Source organism: Gossypium arboreum, chromosome 11 (assembly GCF_025698485.1).
Source record: "Gossypium arboreum isolate Shixiya-1 chromosome 11, ASM2569848v2, whole genome shotgun sequence".
In the NCBI taxonomy this organism is placed as follows: Eukaryota; Viridiplantae; Streptophyta; class Magnoliopsida; order Malvales; family Malvaceae; genus Gossypium; species Gossypium arboreum.
The window spans coordinates 5,056,041-5,079,316 of record NC_069080.1 but is presented as its reverse complement, the minus strand read 5'-3'; the positions used below and the strand labels follow the sequence as shown (position 1 = coordinate 5,079,316).

Here is a 23,276-nt window from a genome sequence, read left to right as displayed (position 1 = left end):
TGGAAAAAATTTATTTATTATTAAAATAATTACTCGACCAAATCAATCCAATAAAAAACAGAAAATGAGGATCCAGTTAACAGTATGAAAATAAAGGATATAATAACTCTGTGTATTTGCAAATGAAAAGTTTAAAAACTAATTGGAGAAACTCTAGGTAAACAAGCAACTCAGAATATTCATTAACCAAAACAAAATCTTGACTCAAGCTACAAATTTTAGCAAGAACATCCACAACTTAACATTAAGAAAAATACCAAATATTCTTAAACAAAATGGGTTGAGGGCAAAGGGAAATAATATCGTGAGGAAGTAAAGAAACATCATCATTCTGCTGTGATAGAGAACCAGACCTTCATTGACTTAGTGGTCACCTGGTAGAGACTTGATGATGTCAGAATCACCTGCAGGGCAGAGAAAGAAACAGTTAGTAAACATCAATGATCGAGTTGTAGAGGCAAGTAATTATTGGAATTTAGATATGGTGTTTACCAGGGTCGACAATACTCAAGCAGGATACACGGAAGTATTTCCCACAAGCAGTTCCTAGATCATTATTGTCTGGATAATTAAAGAGAGATTAGATTTCAAGACAAATGAAAGAAAAGCAACAAAGGAATCCTAAGATCGATCAACCATGTTTGTTTGAAAAATTGCCTCTTTCCGATTGGGCTATCATTGACACATGTGGAGAAGAAAAGTATTGGCAATACAACACAGGAAACATTCAACTCAAGCCAGGATACTTGTTGTTGTATCATAAAATCGAATGTTCTTCCATAGGAAAGATGCCTCAAAAACTGACTAAATCAGTTCTAAATGAAATAACAATATTGCAAGAAATAGGTAATTCAAAAGAATCTAGTCTATCCAAAGTTATTATCAAAGAAAACCAAAATCAAGTAAGCGAAGAAGAGTTTAAGTTCATCTAAATCAAATTCAAAGCAATAAGTTGAGGGCAGGGGCACATAACCAACTATCTTTACCAATTGCACATAAAGCCAACATCGAATATTTTAGTGTCTATTATCCCTAATGCATCAATCCAGGTAAAGTTGAACAAGGGAAACAATCGCACAAAATAATTAAAGAGGTCAATTTAGCAAAAAGTAGAAGACATTACAATAAAAAAAAGTTCCTATCCAACCATAAATCCGCATTACAAACATCAGAATTTTTTTTTTTTTAAAAAAAGGCATTTGCAAAGCATCCGGGGAAAAAAACTTACTTCCATTGTAATGGTGAACTCCGACTTTACAGAGCATTGCATAGTACTCAATCTCAGATTTCCTCAGCGGTGGACAATTGTTCGAAATGATAATCAGTTTCCCTATAAGAGATCGACAAACCCCAAATTTTCTTCATTAAAAAATTTAGATCTTAAAAATCTACGAACAACCAGAATGAATAAAAGGCAAAAGAAAGAAAACGAAATTAAACCCAGATTTTAAAAATATTAATAATAAGAGAAGAGAGTAAAGAACCTTTGGAGCTCCTGAGGGACTTAAGCACTGTTTTATAACCAAGAGTGTATTTCCCACTCTTCATAACGAGAGCCAACCTGTTGTTGATGCTCTCATGGGTCTTCTTCTGTTAAATCCGAAAAATGAAAAGCATATATATGATTATTTCAGTTTCATTTTTTGACATTATGAAAACAAATCAACAAATGAAAGAGAGTATAACGAAGGGTATTCACCGTTTTCTTGCTGGCCACCATTTTTATTGGTGAATTTAGTTGGTCTTTTGGGGGGGGGGGGGGGGTCGGCTGCTCAGGGTTCTTCAAACAACGATGTTGAAGCCGACTCTAGGGTTTATAGTACCCTTCACCTTTTAGATTTTATGCGTTAAACTTAACAAACAAGAACAAAAGATAAAATGAAATGTCAGCTGGATCCAACCCAAAATCACTTTTATATGGCCCGATTTACTCTTTGGGTCGACCTAAAATATGGTGAACAAGAGTTCACTAATTTTAATCTAAATTTATTCTCCGTAATTTTTTTAAACAATTTTATCCTAATTTCTGATTTTATATACTCTTTTTTATATGATATTCAAAAATACTTATAGCCCCTCTCAACTCATAAATAGGAGGATAATGCGCTTCAAAACACTTAAATTTATAATGCGCTTCAAAACACTTAAATTTACGTCCTTCTGCATTGACAATAATATTTATACTAATCGAGTTAAAATTCAATCAACTATTATCCATAATCTTAATCTTAACAAATTAATCGATTGTAAAAGGCTGATCCATACTCTTATCGGATTGACATTTTTATAGTGCCAAAGATGATTTGTAATGTCTAATTTTGAATAGTCAAATTAGTGTTGAGCAAGACCGGTCGCGGTAGAGCAAGACAAGGTGAAAATTGCTTCATTCATCATCAACATAATTTTCTTGTATCGAAGTTGATTACATTTATAGTTACAATTGATTTTAGAGATTGCGAAAATATGTTGTTTGAAAGCTCCAAATTTTAACAAGATTTAACAAAACATCTAAATTTATTTTAGGGTTTTTCATAAATGTTTAAAAAAACAACTATATTTTAAGATTTTTAAAAATTTATTTTAAATAAAAATTATATCAATAAAATTTTAAAATTAATCATATTAAATAAAAATCAATTTTATTTGAATAATTATGATTTTTAACTTACATTTTATAAACAATCTAAATATAATAAAATTTAGATTTGAAAGTTATTAAAATATTCATTAAACTGTAAACTTTTAGTGATTAAATTAAAATATATATAGTTGTATAGTTTACCATGTTTATTAATGTATAAATATTCAAAAAAATATGATGGACTACCTAAAAAATAAAGAACGTAATTCCCCCCCTCCCTAACCCCAAAAAAGGGCGAAAGCTTCAGCAAAATAACTTGCCTCACTCATTCTCACCCCACAGTCGTCGTCGCAATGGACGAACCATCACCGTCCGCCGACCCTCCGACGAACCAATTCGGATCTCTGAACGACCTAGCCCACGAGCTCGCCTCGCTCGAAGACCTCGCTAGTCGTGGCTCATGGCGCTCCATTCTCGACAAAGTTTCCCGAGCCCGTTCCCTCAACCTCCTAAATAACCCCCACGACCACCTTATCTACCTCACCTACAACGTTCTCGCCCTCTCGAAACTACGACGTTTCGCCGACGCTTCGACCGACCTCGACACTCTCGACGACTTCAACAGCCACTATTATAAGTACGAAACTTACCCTCAACTTTACCCGAACCGGTCTGGTTCGATGCTCCCTTTCTCTCTTCGGTTCATCCATGCTCAGCTTCCGATCAAGCTCGGGAATCGCCAAGAAGGGTTAGATCGGTTTTATCGTTTGCTTAATTTTATTCGTCAGAAAATAAAAGAAAAAGAAAGCAATAACCTACATGATTCTGTCAAAATTTGGAAAAGAAGGGAAAATTTTGTTTTGAATTGTTTAATTGGGCATCATTTGGGAGATAAGGAATTCATTTTGTGTGTAGATTTGATCAAGGATATGATTGATCGTGATTATTTAGATCCACTCTTAGTTTCAAAATTAGGGTATATTCAGATGCAGATTGGTGATATTGAAGGGGCAAAAGGGTCATTTAACCATGTAGAGACGATGTTAAATGAAGGGAAGAATGATGGGCATTCGTTCTTGAGTGAAGTTCAATTTAGGAACCTTGTGAATAGAAACAAGGCCTTGGTTTATGTGGTGGGCAAAGATTATGTTTCTGCGGTGAGGGAATATGAGGAGTGTATCGAAAGGGATCATACGGATGTTGTTGCAATTAATAATAAGGCACTTTGTTTGATGTATTTGAGAGATCTGTCTGATTCCATTAAGGTATTGGAGAATGCACTCGAAAGGGTTCCTACCAGCGCATTGAATGAGACTCTGGTGGTCAATCTGTGTAGTATGTATGAGCTGGCATATGTCAATCACTCAGAGATTAAGAGGACTTTGAATAATTGGATTGTACATGTTGCTCCCGATGATTTTGATGCATCTTGTATCAGGGTTTGAGGTATTCTTCTATTCACTTGTTTGTCATTAGTATTCCTTTGCAATGTATGAATTTTATATGGTTAAAATTGAGTTCCTACAGAATATCTAAATGATTATATTACTTTATATATATTATGTTTATAATGGATGCAATTTTGTTTGCTTTAGTATTCACGGATGAGGTCGCTTATTTAGTGGCATTTATTCACATAGGATTTTGACTCAATGCTATGTTTTGTCCTATGTTGCTTTTGATGGTTGAATTGCATCATTCCGATTTGAGACTATGCACTTAAGTTCTTGCTCGTGTAGAAGGTTGAATATTGATATGGGTAGTGCTTATACCTGTATCTGAGTTATTTTAGCCTTACAAAGAACTGACAACCTATTGAGTAGGTGATTCTTAAAAACAGTATTTATTTTATTTTTATTGTATTTGTCCCCTTATCCACTCCAGTGGTCTACGGGTTTTCTTGACTCCTATGTGTATGACTAAAACTTTTTATATAGGATTTCCAGTTATTTTGTACTACTAGATTAAATAATAGGTTAACATTGCTTGTCTATTAAATAATAGGTTAACATTGCCCGTCTATTTTTCTTCAAAATAATACTGGTTCCTGCAAAAGAGTGATCTCTACTGCTATTATTTATATGCCTATTTTACTGAGTATTGTGTTATTTTGGTTCATAACAATGGACAACAGCCTAGTTTCTTAGACACCACGATTTGAGAGACAATTTCCTCTGACATCCCGGTAAGATGATCAAGTGTTCACCATTTGGATATGGTCATTGGTTCGAACCCTGGAAACAACCTCTGTGTAAAATAAGGGGAAAGCTACATATACCAGGACCTTCTCCAGATCCTGCGCTTCTTATAGTGGGAGCACTCATGTTTGGTTACTGGTTCGGTGATCTAGTGTTTTTAATTTGATCACTGGTTAGAACCCTGGAAATAACCTCTGTGTAAAATAAGGGGAGGACTGCATATATCAGTACCTTTCCCACACCCTTCTTATGGTGGGAGCCTTGTGCACTGGATGAAACCTTTTCATTCATTCATTCTTTTTTTGTACAACCACCAAATTATGATGGTACATTAAAGTGTTGTAATTGGGATACTGCATACCAATGTGGCTGTTATAAGGTTTCTAATGAGCCATTTATCCTTGATTTGGTAATCTATTTTAACAGATCAGAAGTAGTGACTTGGTATGAAGTAGGAAATAGAAAAGCAGACACTGAGAAGTAGGAACCTGCATAAAATCTTCTTAGAGCTTCAAGGGGGGTGCTTCTCATTGCCAAATGACTCCCAAGTTCTGTATATACGTAGTATTGCTGTGATTGTACTTAATGCAGTCAACGGGAAAGTCTTAGTGATTGGATGTTGCTATAAGTTTGTGATAGAAGATGGGAGTATTGCCTTTATCAATATTATACATGAGATGCACATATTTACTCCAAAGAAAGTTTTAGGAAAATGTTCTTAATCAGCTTCTTAGTCAAGCCTTCTAACAAAGCTTCCTTTTATCGAATAGACATGAAGTGTTCTAGTACTTGTCTCGATGTTGTACATGTTTTCTGCAACATAAGTAGATGGTAACTGCAAAGCATGCTTAAGAACATATTTAATTTGGTAAAATTACAGTTTACAAAGAACAAGTACCATTGATTCATTGTTTTAGTCCTTTTGTTGCCTATTTTAACAATTGGCGCCATTTTGGGTCTGATTAATAGCTGAATTTGGGCAGGTATTAATTCATAAAGACGGCAGAGATTTGGGTCGCAGCATTAGCCCTTGGTGCGTGCTCTTCACTTTGTTCCTAGTTGATTCTATTACACGGGGGCACCAATGCTTGTAGAATTAATACTCATATTGACTACCACTTTTGTGGATTCCTTTCTTTTATATATATATATAAAAAAAAAAAAAAAAACAGAATACAGGGTGAGTTCTTCAAATTAACCAGGTAACTCATGTTTTAAAATTTTAAGATTTTTGAACTTCACATGGAACTTAAACCTTGGAGATTTTCAAAGAAGCGGCAGCGTTTGTCTAATCGTTGCCGATCTTAACATACTTGTGCTCGCTAGGTTTGGTTTGTTCTTTTTTTCCCTCGTTTTAACATTCAAATTTGGTTCTTTTTATGGAGGGAGCTGGATTTAAAAGTGTTGGGATTTCCCAACAACTGACTGTGAATTTAGATATTTGTAGATACTTGAACTGTCTTTGTGGATTTAGATATAGTAAATTCGAATATTTTAATTATTATTCACAATAGATTTGGATATTAATTTCAGGTATATTATTATTATTTGAATTTGATCGAGTATCTCGCAATTGTAAATTAACTTTTACCCTATAAATAATTATATAAATTTTATATTGTTTGCACTAATATACAATGTTGCCGAAATTACCGTGCTTTGTAATGTAGTGGTTAAATTGTGATTTTGATTATAGTACTTGATAAGTTTTAACCCATAAAAGAAATTTAGAAATTTTAAACGAATAAAAAAGACTTGAGATTAATAAATTGCGATAATTAATAATTACATAAAACGATTTACAAAAATGATAAAAATATACATCATTAATTTCTACCTGTACCTATTTTTCATCCGCTGCATACTACTCTGAGATCGTTTTTTAACATCCCTCTGAAAGTTCGGTCTCCTTTCGTCCGTCATATAATTCCCAAATCCAAACCCCATTGGATTAACCAACTCCATTTCATAATCAAACTTTTGATGAGAAATCGGATCCGGATTAACCAAGCCCAATTCATAATCATACGTTTGACGAGAAATCGGATCCGACAGAGTTTCGTAAGCCATTTGAAGCTCGAGAAATCGCTGGGTCGATTCTTCCCTTGCTGAAGGAGGGCAAACGTCGGGATGATATTGAAGAACCATTCTTCTGTAAGCCTTCTTTATTTCAGTTAAACCGACGTTCTCGGAATCAAGAGAAAGAACTTTATAAAAATTGGTTTTACCCCTTTCCGTGGCGGCGAAATTATCAACCCTACATGATATGACTTGACTCTTCCGTCGGAACCCTAATTTTGTTGGTGTTGAAACCAATTTGTTGGTACTGAGACTAATTTCCATGGAAAATCCTGTTCTTGAATATAACGGATTGTTGTAAGCTTCAGTTAGGAACCTTCTGGAGGTCTAATTACGGCGGATCCCGGGTCGATTTCCGTAAAAAGTTGCAGATTAACACGAACTTCGAAATGATTGTTTGAGAAAAATAAAAAAAAATAAAGGAATTTGTGAATAATTAACTGATAGCTCTTAACAAAGAAGTTGGAGCTGAAGCTCTTCAAAGACGGATGGTTTAGTTATATACCAGAAATAACACGTTTTTCTTGTGTGCAATCATAACGCAGTTTTGGCATGTAGCGGGCGATGGCTTTGTTTGGTCAACGTGTGGTGTCTGGCCTTTGCTTGGAAATTGCCATCTTTGCTTCGAAGTTGCTACCCCTGCTACCTATAATTAGTATATTTACTATTCTTAAGAATTAACTGCATTGATGTTACTTACGAATTACTAATTAGTTCAACGTTAATTTTAAAAAATTTAAAAACAGTTCTTAAAGAAAGTAACATGAGAAATTTTTATTTTTATATAAAATAAAATAAATTAAACAATTTAAATTCAAAATAAAAGAAATATAAAACAATAACCGTTGGAAACTGTCTAAATTTCTTTTGCCATTGTGATCCAACGACAGCTTAATTACTTTTAAGAATTTCGTACAGGGCACACTTTTGTCAAAAAAATTTTGTTTGAAACAATGGTAATATTTTTTTTAATAGTTTTATATCACATTAATATTTTATTTAAAAAAGTTAAATTAAAATTAAAATTTTAAAATTTAAGATGATATTATTGATGTGACATAAAATTATTAAAAATAAATAATATAATCATTTCATACAATCTTTCTTTTAGCTTGCATTAAAAAAAATCACTTATTTTCCTAATTATTATTTTTTAATTGGCATTTATGCTTAATTTTCATTTATCTAAACACTTCACCAATAATTTTGAGTTTGAATTGAGGGCGATGGGTTTGAAGTTTAGATTTTAAAATTTATATATAATTAATTATTATTTAATTAACACCTTTATCTAAATTTAAAATGGACACTTGCATAAAATAAATGAGTCACTCCAAACTTTCCACCTATAAGTACTCTCGTGTTCTAAGTGAACAAACATATAAAATAAAATCTACGCACTACTCAAACATTTTCACAACTTAGTTAAAATATCCTATTTAATGGCTATTCGCATTGCATATAATGCGAATTACTATTACTGTCTATCCCAATAACCCAAGTACAACTTAATTGTTGCATTAAGTTATTTCCTTAAGAATTAGTATTTAATATATTAATAATATATTTTTTTATTTCACATATAGTATTAAAAATTATCATGTGTCTTTTATTTAATATTTTATTATATAACTTATATGATATTTGTCAATCTTTTACCCCACTTGTTAAGTAACAAAAACTTCATTAATAACGTAATAAATATTTTCTTATTTTTAATTACTTTTATTTTTCATAATATAAAGGAAAATATTTTTTATTATGCCGAATTTGTTCCTCTGATATTTTCCATCACAATGCATTGACAAGTTGCTTTTGGTTGTTGGACAAAGCATGGATTCACATGTATTGACCACGCCTACCCATGCCATTACCCATATCACTGCCCGATATTTAAAAGGAAAAGGTAAAATTTATTATTAGTCACTTAACTAAAAAAAAAAATTAATTTTGATCACTAAAGTTTTCGAATTATTTTGCTGCCCTACTGTTAATGAAACTTTTCTAGTTGGTACAATTGCAATTTCAATCCTTAAAGTTTATATTTTTTCAATTTGACCCTATTACATATAAAATAATAAAATTGAAATTCTTTTAAAATTTTAGAAAGTTCTAAAATTAAAATTAAAATAAAAGTATATAAGATTTTCAAAATTAGAGAGTGAGAAAATGAAGTAAATTTTTTAGACCACCAAATTTCCAATACACATTCTTTAAAAACATTAAGCAAAATTATTAGTTATATTTTTTAACTCTTCTGTTTATTGACATGATTTTTGTTATAAGAAAAAAATTCAGAATATAATTTGTGTTTTTACAATTTAGGTTTTGAAAAATAATATAAATGAAATTGAAATTTTAATTGAGTACAAAAAGAATTTTTTTTTTTGTTATAAAGATGGCACCATAGTCAAATTTATAAGCCTCTATAATATTAAATTTAGATCTTCTTTAGGGACATGGAACTTTACTAGAAGATGTTACCAATTTGGTTTTGAGGAAGCATGTAATGGGGATAGTGGTTTTTTTTTTTAAATTTGTTATTGAATTATACTGAATGATAGTTTTATTTATTTCTCATGTGTATTAGTTCTTCAACAACATTTTCGATATTTTATATTTTTCTAAAATTATTTTTTGAATTTTTCTATTTTAAATAAATTTGAGGTTTTTTATACTTTTTATATAGAATTAGGGTCAAATTAACATAAAATATAAATATTGAGGACTAAAATTATTATTATACCAATTATAAAAGTATCATTTAATAGTCTGGTGACAAAATACAAATTTGAAAACTTTAGTGACTAAATTATAACTTTTTTAAGTAAAATGACTAAAACAAAACTTACCTATAATTTAGTGACCATTTATCTAATTTACCCTTTTTAAAATTATGTTGACTTGAAACCTTATCTAATCAAATTGCTTTATTATTTAAACAATTATAAAATGGGTTCGTATTTGGTATATTATGAGAGTTTTTTTATTCCACAAGCAATTTTAAAATTTTATTGTATCTTTTTGATATTTTATTATATATTTATAAGATAATTGTCAACTTCCTAATTTGATAATAAAAACAAGTTATATTAATATTTATATTATTTAGTATGTTGATTATAATCTATAATAATTTCACAAATAACCTTACCTACCCTCAACACGTATATATATATATATTTAAAACCTGCCTATCAAATTAAAGATCTCTACTCCTAATATTTAAGATAATAATCCTAACTTTAAAAATATTTATTATTTAATTTAAAATGGCCAAATAAAAGTCAAGATCTCTCTTGTTGAAGCCTATACCGATGGAATATAAGTAGTCTGAACTGTTATCCATTTTTTTTTTATCGCTTCCGGCTCCCTTCACTTAATACCGATGAATCAACATGAATTAAAAAATTTAATATTATTTTTTCTTGGCCAGGCTTTTTCGACCAACATATCTCTCTAAATTTTTTTAGTTGACAATATGTTTATACGCGGTTAGTAAAAAATAATAGTAATAGTTAAATTAAGTATTATAGTAATACAATAATATGAGATAAAAAGAAAACTAAACGCAGACATTAAGAGTAAATATTCATATAAAATGACAATTATTTAAAAAAACCTCATAATAGATAAAGAATTTAAGAATACAATTTTAAAATAAAATAACTCGCATAATTAAGTTGATTGAAATAAATTTGACCAAGGCTTCATTTGAATTGTATTAGAAATATTTTTAACGTTAATTTTATTATAGGTTATTATTATATATATTTTTGATATAATTCTTAAAATTACTTATTACTTAAACATTATGTATGACGTGATGATTAAGGTGTTCATTGCTCCAAGTATGGCCTGAGTTTAAATATTGCTAATTATATTTGTTATTTAAATTTGTTATATAATAAGCAACTAACACGATGAGAGTCAAAGATTTCGCATACAAGGGTTATTTTTTCGCTGGTGGGTGAAGCTTGAATGAACAAATTGCTCTCTCACTGGAGAGCACTTTTACAGTTTTGACCTTCTTTTTCGGTGCTTTTAATATTTAATATTTAATATTTAATGTTTAATGTTTTTCTCTTGGTTACCATCAAAATTTACATTACGGTTTAGGAAGGATATGTTAGCGTGGGACTCAAACCCTCAACATTGAGATGTCGATAATTTTAATTTTATTATATAATAATTTAAAAAATATAATTTATCATTAAACAACACGTTTAATTAAAATTAAGCAATCACGTAAATGGTAAACAATACAAAATAATATTTTATTCATTGATGTATTTTTCTTTTATTAATTTACAATTTAACATAAATACTTTTTAATTATATATTATGTAAATTTTAATATAAATATTAATGTGATAAAATTCATTTTGTATTATAATTTTACCGTCAAAGTTGTGATTGCAAAATTTATTAATTCATTCCATGAATAAATCATATAATTCAAGTAAAAGAAAAAAAACAAATAATTGTAAATGACAAAAGAGGGTATGTAACGATCCGAACTTTAAGGTTATAAGAAAGGTGTATTTTCGTATCACTGTTTCTGAAAAATAGATTAGAAAATATTTATTAAAAATATTTATGAAGTTAATCGAGTGGTTAATTAGAGTTTTAATTAAGTGAATTTAGCTTAATTGAGAGTAATTAGGAAAAATGACTAAATTGAATAAAGGATGAAAGTTGAATTGTAGATTAAAAGAAAATAAAAAGGGACCAAATAGGCAATTATGCCTAATGTATGAATTTAGGCGGCAAAAGATGGAAGAGTCTAGGGTTTTCTTATATTAAATAATTAATTTATTATTATAGTTATTATTATTTAATTGATATTAAATTATTATATTATGAAATAAATTGAAATAAAGACAAATGTGTGATGATAAAATTATACAAGTGTAATATATGTATTTGAACACTTGGAATATAATTGTATATTTACTTAATTTTAGAATAAAATATATTTATTAATTAAATAATTAAATAATAAGATTTTTGTTTGATAACTAAATTAAATAATGACAATTGTAATGAATTTATTGGTACAAATGTGAAATATAAGTGTGTACAATTGTAATATTAGTATTTAATATTAAATAAGATATTTATTAATTAAATAATTATATTATGAGATTTTTATGTAATAAATATATTAAATTATGACAAATGTATGGTAAAATTTGTGACATGTGTAATAATAAAAATGCATACAAGTGTTAAATAAATATTTTTATTAAATAGATTTTAAATATAGATATTTTATTTTTATTATTATATTTTATATATGTATATAGTAAATAAATAAAGAAAAGAGAAAGGAAGCAAAGAAAAGAAACAGAATAGGCAAACGAAAAGCAGGGGAAGGAAAGAAAGAAAGGAGAAAGAAAAGAAAAAGGGAGAATTAGGGTTTGAAGGTTTGAAAGTTTAATAGGTAAGTTAATTTACCCTTTTACTTAATTTTGATGTTTTAAAAGCTTTAGAACAAAGTTTTGATGAAATTAAATTAATATTTTGAAAGTTATTAGAATTCTAAATATTGTTCATGTTGAATAAAAAAATGAAGTAGGGGTTAGATTGATAGGAATTCAAGTTAGAAATGAAATAAGGATTGAATTGTAAAGTAATTCATAAGTTTTATGTTGAAGGGACTAAATTGATGAAATTTTCGAAATTAGGAAAATATGCTGAAAATTTAATAGTTAAGTATGAGTTTGGACAAAATTTGAATAGAAATGAAGTATGAATTGAGATAGAAAAAGTAAGTGAATTTAGTTAAGATTAAATTGAAATTAAAGTAGAAATTGAATCAAAATTTATTAATTAGATATAAATTAGTAGAGAATTAACGAATATGAATTGTTTTAATTCCCATAGCTAATGTTGTCTCGGGAAATCTCGGCTAAGCAAGGAAAAATGGTAAAGACAACGGGAGTTAGCTCGAGAAAATACGGTTTGTATTTCTATAATCCGAACTCAGTCATTATTTGTTATATTTATATACAGATGACAATTGTTAGTGTTAGAATTATGATATTTTACAATTGAAATGGATTGATTTTGGTATGTGATGAATTTATCAAATTTATATTGATTGAAATCATTTTGATTGAATTTATATTGATTGAAATATAATATATATATATATATATATGATTTATGTAAAATTTTGAATATTGAATGAATGTTATATTGAAAAAAAAATTATATTGATTGGAATATGAGGAATTGATATGAATATATGAGATTTGTGATAATTGAATATTTGATATTGAAAAGTGAATTGAGTTGTATTGAATTATGAATTAATATGAATAATTGAAATATATTTGTTGAATTGAATGAAAATATATGAAATTATGAAAATGTGTGAATATATGTGATTATTAGAATGGTATATTGATGAAAGATTTATTAAATTGAGAAAGTGAATCAAATACCCTATTAACAGTATCGGACCAGATTGGATACAAATGGCATGCCATTGGATTTGTGATGTGATGGGGAGATTTGTAGTTCGGCCGAGAAGATATTTCTATTATTATATACTTCGGTTTATCCGAAGAGGCATTTAATGCCTTGTTGGTGTGTTTGGGAGGATATGATATACTGGTGTGTTATGGAAGATTTATAATATTCCGGGTGTGTTTGGGTTGGATATTCTGGTGTGTTTGGGAGGAATCCGCGTATCTATCAGAGTCCGAGTCTTGTTAATAGGGGTAAATAAGTGAAAAGATAAATCGAGTGAATTTGATTGATTGAGCTATTGGAATGAAATGAGAAATTGAATTGAGAATTGAAATTGAGATATAAGATTGAAAACATGAACCAAAAGGTTCATGAAATGAGTGAAGTTCAAATGGATGATGATTGATGTTAGAATGAATTAAAATGGTATATTGTTAAGAATTAAAGTGTGAATACAAATGAATTGTGAATATATTGTAAAGAATTTATACGGTAAGCAAATGAAAAGAATTGAGCAAATATGTTGTTGTGTTTGTTATATGGCTTGTATAGAATTTTTATGGTAAGTAAATGAAACTTATCTATAAAATAAATAAATGAATAGTTATATTTGTTATTGTGATTTTAAGTTTAATTGTTATATTATCAAGTGTTTGGATTATAGAAATACCACTGAGTATACCATACTCAGCGTACGGTTTGTTTCCGTGCGCAGGTAAAGTAAAGATAGAACGTTGAATCAGCATCTCAGGCCGATCCCGAATTCAATGAGGTAAAGTGTGTTAATTATGGGTATTGGCATGTACTTAGGATGTCTTATGTGTGTGTCATTTTGAAATTGTAAATGTAATGATGAAATAAATAAATTTAGGTTTGGTTATGGTATAAAATAGGATTTGACTAATTTGGTATGAATTTGAATTTTGTGAGACAATGTCGATTGATTTTGGAATTCCTATTCTGAATTGGGAAAATTATTAAAATTGTATAAAAATAATTATGAGTTATAATTTATATGCTTAGAATTTTAATGAGTCTATTTTCAAGAGAAATAAACGGGAACATCATCCGAGTCCTATGCTATGAGATAATTAAATTTTAGTAAAAAAGGGTCGAAGTTGTCAAATAGCAGACCAGGGGTAACTTTGAGGAATAAACTGTACTAATTGGCTATATTAAAAATTCTGAAAATTTTATGGTAGAAAGGTATATGAGTCTAGTTTTAAGAAAAATTAACGGAACTTAATTTGAAGTTTCGTAGTTCCAGTTATAAATATTTTAGTGACTGCTGCTCAAGAAGACAACTTTGACATAAACACAAGAAAATAATGGAATTGTGTGTAATTATTCTGTAAACTCCGGTAATGCTCCATAACCCTCTTTTGGTGGCGATTTAGGGTTAAGGGGTGTTACAGGATAAGCTCCATCAACACAACAAAAATTTTAGCCACAACATCAATAAAATACTATGCCACACTGACAATTATTTTGTTACAATTCAACCACAGCATATTTAGAATAATTGCAAGCAACTATCGTGATAAGAAAATTAGTTCCAGATGGTCCAAAGTAGTGGGCAAAATTAGCAAAAAAACTGGGCATGTACCAAACTGAAGAAGACGATAACAAAACCATTCATAAAATCACATGCAAAAGAAAGACTATATGCATAAGCAAGGATTAAAAAATATGCTAAAAGAATTAACAAAAACGTTTAAAAGTGAAGACTCATTAAACAGCAGAAAACAATTAAGATAACACAGGTTCAAATCAACTCATAAAATTATTTATTATTTTAAAATACTCACAAAACAAAAAAAATTAAGAAGCCAACGAAGAGTTACCTACTTTTCAAGAGAAATTGCTGGTGGTTGGTAGAGTTTCAATAATGATAAATACCATCATTCGTTAAGAGAAAATATTGCATGAAACAGTGACGCCATGTCATCTGTATCCCTTTTCAATAGTTTTATGCCACATCAGTACTCTTATCCCGAATTTCAGGATTTTATCCTGAAAAAAATCAAAATACTAAAATTCAGGATAAAATCCTGAAATTCATTATAAGAATACTGATGTAGCATAACATTATTGGGAAGTGATACAAATGACGTGGCGTCACTGTTTCATACAATCCTTTCTCCATTTGTCAATCGTAACTTGTAAAGATAACAAAAATATTGCAAAATAGACTTGCAACCGGAATAAAGGGAAGGCACATAAAGTAAGGAGAAAAAATAAAGAAAAGGTTAATGGGAGGAAAAAAAAAAAAAAGAGCGATAGTCAATTTGAAGGACAACACCGTTACTAGGTAAAACAAAAATCAATCGATTTTATTGTTATAATAATTAGTGATATTATTATTTTAATAATGAGATAAAAGGATAATTTGGATCAAAATTTAGATAAAAATTCATTGTGGAGCTATCAAGTAAATTTTGTTTTCCGTATGATAGTGTGGGCAGTACATTATGTAAAATATTTTGATTTGACAGACTATTGACCTTATTTCTAATAAAAACCACATTAATATTTTTTTAAGAAAAAGGAGTTAGAAAAAAAAAGTGTGAGTCTAGAACTCTAGATTGAACAAAGGATCCAACATTCAAGCTTAAATTTCAAGATTTGGCCCATAAACCCGCCCCACTTTTTCCTTCAATAGAATTAAACCCAAAATCATTTCAAAATCCCCGGTCATATCCGAAGTCGCTTATGCTTCCCGCCCTCACATCACATAAACACATACAAATATTCTGTTTCCCTTTAAAACCCTTTTCTTTTTCTTATGAGCTTTTTCCTCACATTTTCGTATTCATTTGATCATTTCCTCTTCGATTCTCAACAGGTTAGTTCTCAACATCCCCAAAATCGCATTTTGTTTTTCGAATTTTCATTACTTTTTTATTCATCCTTAATAAAATTTCTTTTTGTTTTTAGCAGATTTAAGCTGAATTCGGGTTTTTTTCCCCATAATATTTCAGAATGAACGGAGATAATTTTACAGACGGAATACCCAAATTCCGTTCAATTTTGGGTGACATTACAAATCGAGCAGTTAAAAGGGGGTTTTCGTCAATTTCGGATAATGTAGGGTTTAATTCCAAAGAAGAAGCAAGCTACCGATTTACAAAACAAGTTTGTTTAGGAGAAGAAAATTCGATCAAAGAGAATCCTAAAACCCCCCAATTTGAACCAAACCCTAATACTTCTTCTACTTGTAGTGGGGAAACTGACACATCCAAAGAGGGTTTGGTGCCGGTTAATGAGAAAGTTAGCGAGGTTATAGAACGGTTTGATTTGTCTGATAGTGACGATAGATTAGATCAAGGTGAAGGCATTACACAAGCAAGGGGCACATTGGATGATAGTTGTAGGAATGATAGTAAGGATCTTGGCGTTGGTAGACTAGCGTCGAGTGAAGGTGGCTGTGTCGAGTGGTTAAGGTTGCCTAAGTCTTCGTCGCAAGGTTTTCGATCATTTGAGCTGGAGAGGTGCGTGGGACTCAAGAATGATGGTTCTAATTTGAATGCTGGTGCTGATATGCTCAAAGCTTGCTCTTGTTCTTTTTGCTTGAAAGGTAAACTCCTTTAGCTTATTACCCTGCTTTTTTTTTCTATGTTTCAGAGTCATCGTTCCTATTTAAACCCACTATGAGATGTATTCAATAAAATGAATTGGTTCAACACATTCTTATGTACCCATAATTAATATATCTGATTTGAATCAGATTTCAAATTGATCTATCCTGATTGATTGCATCCATTAAGTTGTTGTTAGCAAGAGTTTTTTGTGGTGGGTGGGATGTAGGACCTTTCTTGTCATGTATATTCTGGTGGTTTATGCTTGTTTTGAACTGATAACCAGCTGCTTATATTTGGTCGGACCTTCATTATCAAGATACCAAGGGTCGAATAGCTGGTAAGTTGAATAGCTAGACTTTGCTCTACTTTCTTAAGTATTTGTTGGTTCTACAACAAAACATACTCTTTTATTTATTAATATTTTCACCATTTTCTCAGTTTTGAAGAGAAGTCAGAAAGAAGCAAGCATTTTGGTTCAGAAAAGTTGCAGTGGGAAAGAAACTGACATTCAAAACCTGGGAAATCCCAATAAATCTTCAAAATTAGAATCTGATCTCACAAGTCAGTGGAGATCACTCTTTCTTAACATGGAGGATATATTTGTTCATGAAAGCAACCAGCTTGTAAGTATCATCTGTTCTTTGGCCTAGATTTTTATTTTCCATGCCTTAGTACTACCTGTCTATTTGTTGAATCACTTATTGATCCACTAATTGTGCTGTTTTTTCTTGTTCAAAACTAGCTCGAATGATTTAATAAGAAGATTGAGTCCTCTTGTTCAAGAAAGGCTTTGGTTAAAAATCCACATTTGAAGTGTTTTTTTTATCCTTGGACCTTGGACCTTGATCCCTGATTTCTTGTTTTTTGCATTCATTTCTAAGTGTTATCTCCAATCAATGCTTTGTTGCTGGAGCTCATGGCTGCTTTATTTCATGACTGGCAATGTATTCATTCTCTAGGCTGCATTGCTCTGCGTCATGTCCAATTTTCATTGGACTCTTATTGATCCCTTGGGGCTTTGTGGCTCAAAGTTGCACCACTTAGTATTGAGGGAAAAGTACTCCTATATGTAGGTGGTCCTATGTTCTATCCTGGCAAGGAGATGCACTTTCAAGTAACAAAGCTTTGAGGGATTGGTGGGTGTCTAAATAAGATATACTGGGTGGTCTGAAGATGTGGTGCAACGTGGCCCAGGGAATGAAAGTACTTTACCGGTTGGCCGGTTATGATACTTACCATCTGGCTAACTTAGATTGCTAATTTTCAATATCATGAGAGGGCTTGTAATATTTTATATGACAACGTACAAATTGAATTTGTGTTGCAGCAAGCCAGTTACATTCAACTAAAAGATTTGAGGGACAATTGCAAGATGGATCTGGAGCGGATAACAGGGATGCCTTCAAAGAGATAGGAGTGTGCTTGCAATGTTTCTTATGAATGTAAGATCTCCCTGCTACTCTAATTTCCAGCAACTTGTATTTGTATGTTTGCACATGCATTTGCCTATAACAACATTATATAGCTTCTTTCGTTATCCTTAATGTGTTGTCAAAAACTGTAAAATGTATGATCTCAGTTTATGATTCCTTTTGTTTTCTAATATGCTGTCAAAAAATTTCACTTTGGTTGACCCCCGATTAGACCTTGGCCTGCTTACTTGGCCGGAATTACTAATTTAAATAATAAAACTAACATTTTGTTTTAAAAAATAATAAAATGATTTATTTGAATTCTCTTCCATTTTTATAGGCTGCAACTTTTATTGACTTACGAACATCATTCTACCTTGGATATGATAAACTTAAAATTTTCTTTTTCTAGGAATAGGTTTCTTCTTCCTTCTTTTGGTGCCTTTTAATAAATAACTTTTTTCTAAATAAGGGATAATTTTAAATATTGTGTTAAAAAATTGAAAAAGTAGTATAGATGAAATCTGTTCGGAAAATGTATAAATTTGACTGTAAATCTAAAACTAATATAGCTTCAAATATGACACAAAATAAGTGCTTTAAGAATGTATGTATGTATACTTGAATAAAAAACAGGAATAGATGCATACATATACACACATACAATACCATATATGGTTCTTAAAGTATCAAAATTTTACTTTCAGATTCCGCACAATGACCAAGAAGCCCTTCTTTTTTCATCTTCCCCGATCCTAAATAATGTTTTAAGCTCCTATTAATTCCTTGGCTGCCGATTTAACTCTTTTTGTTGTTGCCCTCCGAGCTTCTTTTTATTTTTTATACTTTTTCATTTTAGTGTTGTGTTTGATTTGTGTTCATCAATATACTTCCATCGTATTCTTCTCCTGCCCTAGCCTGTCTTCTTGTTCTTGAGTTGCCTTTGAGCTTTGGACAAACCTTGTTTCACCTCCTCGTCGTTCGGAGTTTCTTTTTTCAAGATCTCGTAGTCTTCTATTGAAGCTTCCCATCTCTCCAACTATTTATGTATAAATCCAATACAACATTATTAATTAGGTTATTGTACATGTTCAGTAGCCAAAGCAATTATTTTAAGCATAAGTTTTCATTACGTGCATGCTGTTGATAGACTCGGTAATCCTAGAGATTATACAAGTTTATTATACTTAAAAACATAACAAAAACAATCTATTGAACTATTGGTGGAGTAGTAAAGAATTTGTGTTCAAGGTTTTAGTTAACAATTGTCCCAAATTTGATGTTTGGACAGTTTTTATCCTTATGTATATATATATATAAAAAAAAAAACATGATACAATTGATCAGATCACATCGTGCTTGTATTACTGAATTTTGGGTACCCCAAATAATAGAAGTCCATTTTATAACACTAATATTTATGTCGAATTGTGTTAATTCTCATATTTTATCATGCTTTGTGTGGTCTTGCGTAATTGTGTATCATCAAATTCTAACCAGTAAACATGGAAAACTAGGTAGCCAGTTAATATAATAAGGCTGACCTTGGAATTGCAATGGGCTCTTTTGAGTCTAGCTTTGGTGTAACCAGGGCGGACACTAAGGGCACGGGTGCAGTCCTCGATTGCGAGTTCATCCTGGCCAAGTTTGGAATAACAGATTGCTCGGTTAAGCAACAAGACAGAGTTGCGGGGGTCGTGCGCCAGCCCCTCGCCATATGAGATACATGCATCATAGAAATTTGATGTCTTGAAATGCTCATTTCCAATGGTTTCGAACGTTGCCAATGCTCTAGCTTTGCTCATTGCACTGTTTGCTTCTTTGCTGTTCGAGTCTAGCCTAACTGCTCTCTCCATGGCAGCCAAGGCATCGTCAAATCTTCAATCAAATCATAAAAATAATAATAACATTATCAGTTGGCTTCAAAATTTTAATTTTTTTATTAAAAAAAACAAACTAACCTGCCGAGGGCCATATCCACCTTTGCTTGAACAACTAGCAAATTGGCGTTACCGATAGGGCCGAAGTGTTTAATGCAATCCTCGTCATTGTATTTCGGACCTTGTAACAATGTTTCATTCGCCTCTTGGTGTCTATGGAGCTTCAGCAAAGCTTCCGCTTTAAATGCATACAACTTGACAAAAAAAAAAAACCAAGCTATTTATTATAAACCCACATATCAAAACACTAAAATTTGATGGAATTTGACCCTTTTTTTGGGGGATTGTTTAGTGTTTACTCACAAATGGAGATGAATCTGCACCAGCTTTAATGGCGGAATCTGTCTCTTTTACCAATACATTCCAAGTTCGTAGCCTTTTTGCTTCAGTACATTTGTTTATACGTTCTTGAAGAATTTTAGCTTTGGCAATGTGATCACTATCAGCCTCAGGGCCTGCACGTTTGAGGTGATACATCGCCTTTTCCACTTCCCCCAATCTGCATAAATTTCATCAGCAACAAATACAAATGCCCGGTTGTTTAAATGTAGAAGAATTGAACAAATTTCGTTCTTTTGATTACCTGATATATAGATTTCCTAAACGATGGTGAGCTCGGTGATAACGAGGTTCAATTCGAATGGCTTCTCTGCACTCAGAAACTGCTTCAAGAATCCTGCCCGAAGCTTCTAAAGCTGCACTTCTATAGGTTCGATACGAAGCTTTGAAAGGATCAATGGCGATGGCTGCTTCGTACAGACTCAAAGCTTCCCCTAAATTCCCTTTGTTATAATCTATATTCCCGAGGTTTTTCAACTTTTCGGAGTCCCTTCTCGTCGCCAAAGCTTTGTATTGAGGAGACGGTGGTTCAGGATTTTCTTCAACCTTATTATCTTCCTTTTTGTTCTCTCCCTCCACGGGTTGCCTCAAGTTGCCTAAATGGCCGTAAAGCATGAAATTCCCCGACGATGCTCGAACCAGGTTGCTGTTGTTTCCTTTTATTTTTTGATAATCCATGATCATGCTTTCCAGCTCGCCGGAGATACTAATGGCTTCTTTAGGCACCTTCCTTTGGTTAGTTGTTGTTATTCTGGTTGATTCAACCGGCAGTTTACAAACCTGGTTTTGTTGATGTACAACGACCAGCATCGAATGATTTGGAGGCGATTTCACGTAGGAACCGCCGTCGAGACCCTGATCGACATCGCTCCGCCTCCACCTTGCATTCCAGTTTGATGTTTTAACATTATTGTTGTTTTGGTTTGGAATTGAACCCGTTGAAATAGACATTCTCCTCGGCCAACACTTACACCTCCCGAAAACTGTACTCCAAAACCCGCTCCTCGATTTCTTCTCCAAAGAATTTGCCCCCATATTTTCCAGCGAGTATCTCTGTTCAGAATGCAGTTTTATTCGTCGGTGGATTTCCCACGTAAACAAACAGATAAAACATGGGTTTTCTTTGAAATTGCTAGAAGAATACAAAAAAAAAAAAAAGCTAGAAATGAGGGATCATTGATTTGTTAATGGTGAAGAAAATGAAAGGGTTTGAAATGAGGAAGAAATGGAGGGGAAGGGATAAATAAGACACAGGCTTATTTTTAGGAGATGAAATGCATTGGCTTGTCCCGGACAATGGCTGCCAATAGACAAAATTATGGTGTTTTTTGGGAGACAAAAAAAAAAAAAGGATTTTTTTTCCAGGGGAAAAAAATCAATGATTTACGGTTGTTTTTGTCTTTATAAAAAAAATGAAAAGTTGGAATTTCATCGTTGACAAAAATTTCCACCTTTATTTTTCCTTTTTTTTCTTTGGGTTCTTTTTTATCTTATTTGATGCAAATAGCCAAATCTAGAGAAATGGTTTAAATGAGAATCCCTACAATTAGAAATTTAGAAAAAAAAAATGCTTTTCCTGTTATCACCTTTTCTTATCTGTATTTCGAGTAAATATAGAATACCAACACTATATTTTATGTATTTTGAATTTGAATTTAAATTTAAATTTTAATATATTTATTTAATAAATAAAAGCTCAATCCAATCATAACCTAACACGTATCCGTTTTACATATCTTTAATGGGGTCTAATTTTTCATTATTCTCTTTTCCCATTCAGTGCATATTGTTACAATGCACACCCTATTTTATCTTAAACAAGAAAATCGGACGTGCTCGCTTATCTTTTCTAATAGCGGCAAGCTAGGGTTGGTAGGAGCCCGTTTCCCTAAAATACATTTAAGTCTTTTAACCTTTAAAAATAATAAATTTTTTAAATCTTCTTACTTGATTTGTAAAACAATATAGACTAATTAAATCAAACTAAAATTAATTAAATTAATTTTTATAATATTTATAAAAATTAATAATTTATTTAATTTAAATCAAACATAACAATCAAACAGAAACATGTACTGGATCGATTCAATCATCAATCTAATTTCAAAAATATTACTTCTACGTCACCATCAATCATCATTGGTTTCTTCCAAAAGTTCCTTCTAACTTTTGATGTGAATTGATTCTAAAAGGACCAAAATTATAATTTACTTCATTATAGTTTACAAAAAATTATATTAATTATTCGTCTCGTTTTTTTTGTGATGTTTACATTAATGATACAATCAAAATACAAATATAATCATAAATCTTAGTTTGGTAGAATTGAATTATTAATGCACAATCAAATATAAAAATGTCAAAACATATAAAATCAAATTATTCATACATTCTCGTTGTTAGTAATTTGTTGCACATTTATGGATTCTAAGAATCATAACACAAATTTTAGTGTTGAGTAAGAAAACATATGTGAAAATTATTTAAAATTTTTGAACACTTGTATCAGATTTTTCCTATGTTTTTGATCTAAGAATATTTAAAGCTTAACCTTCGAGATTCTTATTAAAACTGGATTTAATGATGTATTTATTATTTAAAAATAATAGAATAATAAATTTATTTTTATAATAAAAATTAGGATAAATTTTAAAATTATATATAAA

The 23,276-nt window shown here is 30.8% G+C and overlaps 5 protein-coding genes and 1 long non-coding RNA gene across 8 annotated transcripts; 3 read left to right on the top strand and 3 right to left on the bottom strand.

The window, feature by feature from the left end:
- Positions 1-158: 158 nt before the first annotated feature.
- On the bottom strand, positions 159-1,890 carry LOC108479340 (60S ribosomal protein L30-like). The gene is made up of 5 exons (XM_053022111.1): positions 1,700-1,890; positions 1,485-1,590; positions 1,229-1,330; positions 493-561; positions 159-404 (listed from the first exon to the last, which is right to left on the bottom strand). The coding sequence occupies exons 1-5, from the start codon at positions 1,718-1,720 to the stop codon at positions 364-366; spliced, it is 339 nt and encodes a 112-aa protein (XP_052878071.1). The 5' UTR covers positions 1,721-1,890; the 3' UTR covers positions 159-363.
- Positions 1,891-2,798: 908 nt separating this feature from the next.
- On the top strand, positions 2,799-6,417 carry LOC108479339 (uncharacterized). The gene is made up of 2 exons (XM_017781879.2): positions 2,799-4,027; positions 5,763-6,417. The coding sequence occupies exon 1, from the start codon at positions 2,935-2,937 to the stop codon at positions 4,024-4,026; it is 1,092 nt and encodes a 363-aa protein (XP_017637368.1). The 5' UTR covers positions 2,799-2,934; the 3' UTR covers position 4,027; positions 5,763-6,417.
- Positions 6,418-6,612: 195 nt separating this feature from the next.
- On the bottom strand, positions 6,613-7,122 carry LOC108477754 (chaperone protein dnaJ 20, chloroplastic-like). Its single transcript, XM_017780253.1, has one exon. The coding sequence runs from the start codon at positions 7,120-7,122 to the stop codon at positions 6,613-6,615; it is 510 nt and encodes a 169-aa protein (XP_017635742.1).
- Positions 7,123-12,180: 5,058 nt separating this feature from the next.
- Positions 12,181-14,242, top strand: LOC128283749 (uncharacterized). The gene is made up of 3 exons (XR_008274158.1): positions 12,181-12,304; positions 12,748-12,823; positions 14,054-14,242. It is a non-coding gene; the product is annotated as an uncharacterized LOC128283749 (long non-coding RNA).
- Positions 14,243-16,001: 1,759 nt separating this feature from the next.
- Positions 16,002-18,522, top strand: LOC108478515 (uncharacterized). 3 transcript variants are annotated; one of them, XM_017780975.2, is made up of 5 exons: positions 16,002-16,183; positions 16,320-16,915; positions 17,203-17,256; positions 17,358-17,542; positions 18,247-18,522. In XM_017780975.2, the coding sequence occupies exons 2-5, from the start codon at positions 16,321-16,323 to the stop codon at positions 18,331-18,333; spliced, it is 921 nt and encodes a 306-aa protein (XP_017636464.1). In that variant the 5' UTR covers positions 16,002-16,183; position 16,320; the 3' UTR covers positions 18,334-18,522. The 3 variants fall into 3 exon arrangements, with proteins under 3 accessions (XP_017636464.1, XP_017636462.1, XP_017636463.1); XM_017780973.2 differs by having other exon boundaries at positions 16,279-16,915; XM_017780974.2 differs by having other exon boundaries at positions 16,276-16,915.
- A 400-nt stretch (positions 18,523-18,922) lies between these two features.
- Positions 18,923-22,105, bottom strand: LOC108477755 (TPR repeat-containing thioredoxin TTL4-like). The gene is made up of 5 exons (XM_017780254.2): positions 20,855-22,105; positions 20,575-20,770; positions 20,293-20,465; positions 19,876-20,209; positions 18,923-19,370 (listed from the first exon to the last, which is right to left on the bottom strand). Exons 1-5 carry the CDS (start codon positions 21,643-21,645, stop codon positions 19,245-19,247), a joined length of 1,620 nt encoding a protein of 539 aa, XP_017635743.1. The 5' UTR covers positions 21,646-22,105; the 3' UTR covers positions 18,923-19,244.
- Positions 22,106-23,276: the final 1,171 nt, after the last annotated feature.